The sequence below is a fragment of the Cariama cristata genome, unplaced genomic scaffold, assembly GCF_000690535.1.
Source record: "Cariama cristata isolate BGI_N322 unplaced genomic scaffold, ASM69053v1 scaffold40660, whole genome shotgun sequence".
Classification (NCBI taxonomy): Eukaryota; Metazoa; Chordata; class Aves; order Cariamiformes; family Cariamidae; genus Cariama; species Cariama cristata.
Window position 1 is genome coordinate 39,543 of NW_009597139.1, and position 2,271 is coordinate 41,813.

Consider the following 2,271-nt stretch of genomic DNA (forward strand, 5'->3'; position numbering starts at 1 on the left):
TCTTTTTTCCCTGGGGAATGGCCCCGGGGCTGTACCTTGCTTAGGCTGACTATGGCAGCTCCACACTGCAAAGCCAGTCCCCGTCATACTGTTTGGCTGCTTATGTTGCTCTCTGTAGTGCCCTCTACTTTGAGTGACTGGGCTGTAGTGGATGCATTTATGGTGCGGAAACAAGCTCATAGTTTGGCAGTGATGGATGGTAGAATATACAGATATTTGAACTGAAGCTTAACTAGCCGAAAGCCAGTTTTTACTTCTGAGGCACTCTTCATTTTCTGATTTCAGGATGGAGTGAACTGGCTGGCATTTCTTAATAAATACAAACTCCATGGAATTCTTTGTGATGACATGGGCTTAGGAAAAACTTTACAATCCATTTGCATTCTTGCAGGTGATCATTGCCTCAGGTAAGTTTAAACCAGTAACATTCTATCTTAAAGACTTTAATGATACATTTTATCTGTAGTAATGACTCTGGATATAGTCCTGGGCAAGTGGCTGTAGATTGCTGTGCTTGAGCAGGGGGGTTGGACCAGATGACTTCCAGAGGTCCCTTCCAATCTCAACTATTCTGTGAAAAACAATTTTTTCAAACTTTTTCTTAAATTCTTAAAGGGCTCAGGAATATGCAAGAACAAAACTGGTGGACAGTGTTCCTCTTCCCTCCTTGGTGGTGTGCCCTCCTACACTCACAGGACACTGGGTGGATGAAGTGGGCAAATTTTGCTCAAAAGAATATCTTAATCCTTTGCACTATACAGGACCTCCTACTGAGAGAGCAAGGTAATGTATTTTGCATTTATGACTTTGGTAGAGTAAAATAGCATGCAGAGAATTTTGCAATTCACTTTATTATTACTACTGAAGCATAGTTTGTGGGCATGGTAAAACTTATAAAGGCTGAAATAATAACATACATAAGGAACACTTTAGTTATGATTTCCTCTTTTTTGTCTTAAGATTACAACACCAGGTGAAAAGACACAATCTCATAGTGGCTTCATATGATGTTGTAAGAAATGACATTGACTTCTTCAGGTAAGAATTCATTTGTTTTCTGAGGTTTTTAATAGCTTAGAATTTTAAATGCTACTTAAATCTATGTTCTTCTTTTCTAGAAATATTAAGTTTAATTACTGCATTCTTGATGAAGGCCATGTAATAAAAAATGGAAAAACAAAGCTGTCAAAAGCAGTAAAGCAGCTGACTGCCAATTACAGGATAATTCTTTCTGGGACACCGATCCAGGTAACTGCTTTTCTTTTGGAGTTGAGTTGGGCAAGTAATAGAAAACAAGTAAGAGGTATCTATTTTGCAGTCTGTTTTATTGTGCTTTTTTGTCAGAGTCATCTTATTCAAAGTATACATTGTAAAAAGCTTTTACTGCTAAATACTTGAAACTACATATTTTTCCTTTCCCAGTATACTTTATGTATAGGGGATCTGTGGTACTAATGGGGCTCAAAAGCTGGCAACAAGACTTTCTCTACCACTGTTCTTTAAGTAGCAGGCAGGGAAGGGGGAGAGAGTGTTTCCTTATGCCTCTAGTGAAATTAGCAAGAAACTCAACTCTGAACTCCAGATTTTGGGTTTTGTCCCAATGACTTGTCTGGAATATGTCTCATCCAGGATGAAGACCACTGGTGTCTCCTGGGTTTTCTTATCCAGAAGAACCTAGGGTGTGACTTAAGACATCAGACACAGTAGAATGTCCATTTATATGTTAAAGTACACGTACAGGTCTTCCTGTAACTTAGTTTGAAAGAGCCACCAGGTTCCAGGTACTCAAAAGTATGTTGAAAATGTTACATTTGTAGTGTTTTATAGACAGTGTTAAAGATGTATGGAAATTCTTCTGCTAACTTGTAACAATTAATTTTTTTTGAAAATAATTTAACAAATGTTTCTTTTATGTTCAGAACAATGTCTTAGAGTTGTGGTCGTTGTTTGACTTCCTTATGCCAGGATTTTTGGGTACTGAACGTCAATTTGCAGCTCGTTATGGCAAACCAATACTGGCAAGTAGAGATGCCCGAAGCTCCAGTCGAGAACAAGAGGCTGGTAAGGATCAAATGTTAAATCGTGGTTTACTTGTTTTCTTCCTTTAAATGAGAACTGCTAATGAAAAGAGAAAGTGCGGTCAGTTCCAACATAAGAGACTGGGTGGGCTGAATGTTTTGTATTTCCCTCCCCTAAAATACTGCTTCCATTGCCTTCACTAGGGGTTCTTGCAATGGAAGCACTGCACCGCCAAGTTCTGCCATTCCTGCT

General features: G+C 38.8%; 1 protein-coding gene across 1 annotated transcript in view; it reads left to right on the forward strand.

Moving 5' to 3' along the window:
• Nucleotides 1–2,271, forward strand: part of BTAF1 (BTAF1 RNA polymerase II, B-TFIID transcription factor-associated, 170kDa) — a gene marked incomplete at its 5' end in the record, with an annotated part of 35,879 nt that overhangs the window by 29,502 nt on the left and 4,106 nt on the right. Inside the window, 6 exon segments of the mRNA XM_009708754.1 lie at nucleotides 286–407; nucleotides 616–783; nucleotides 961–1,038; nucleotides 1,119–1,248; nucleotides 1,920–2,061; nucleotides 2,223–2,271. The exon segment at nucleotides 2,223–2,271 is cut by the window's right edge and continues 1 nt beyond it. Coding sequence (XP_009707056.1) covers nucleotides 286–407; nucleotides 616–783; nucleotides 961–1,038; nucleotides 1,119–1,248; nucleotides 1,920–2,061; nucleotides 2,223–2,271 — 689 coding nt within the window.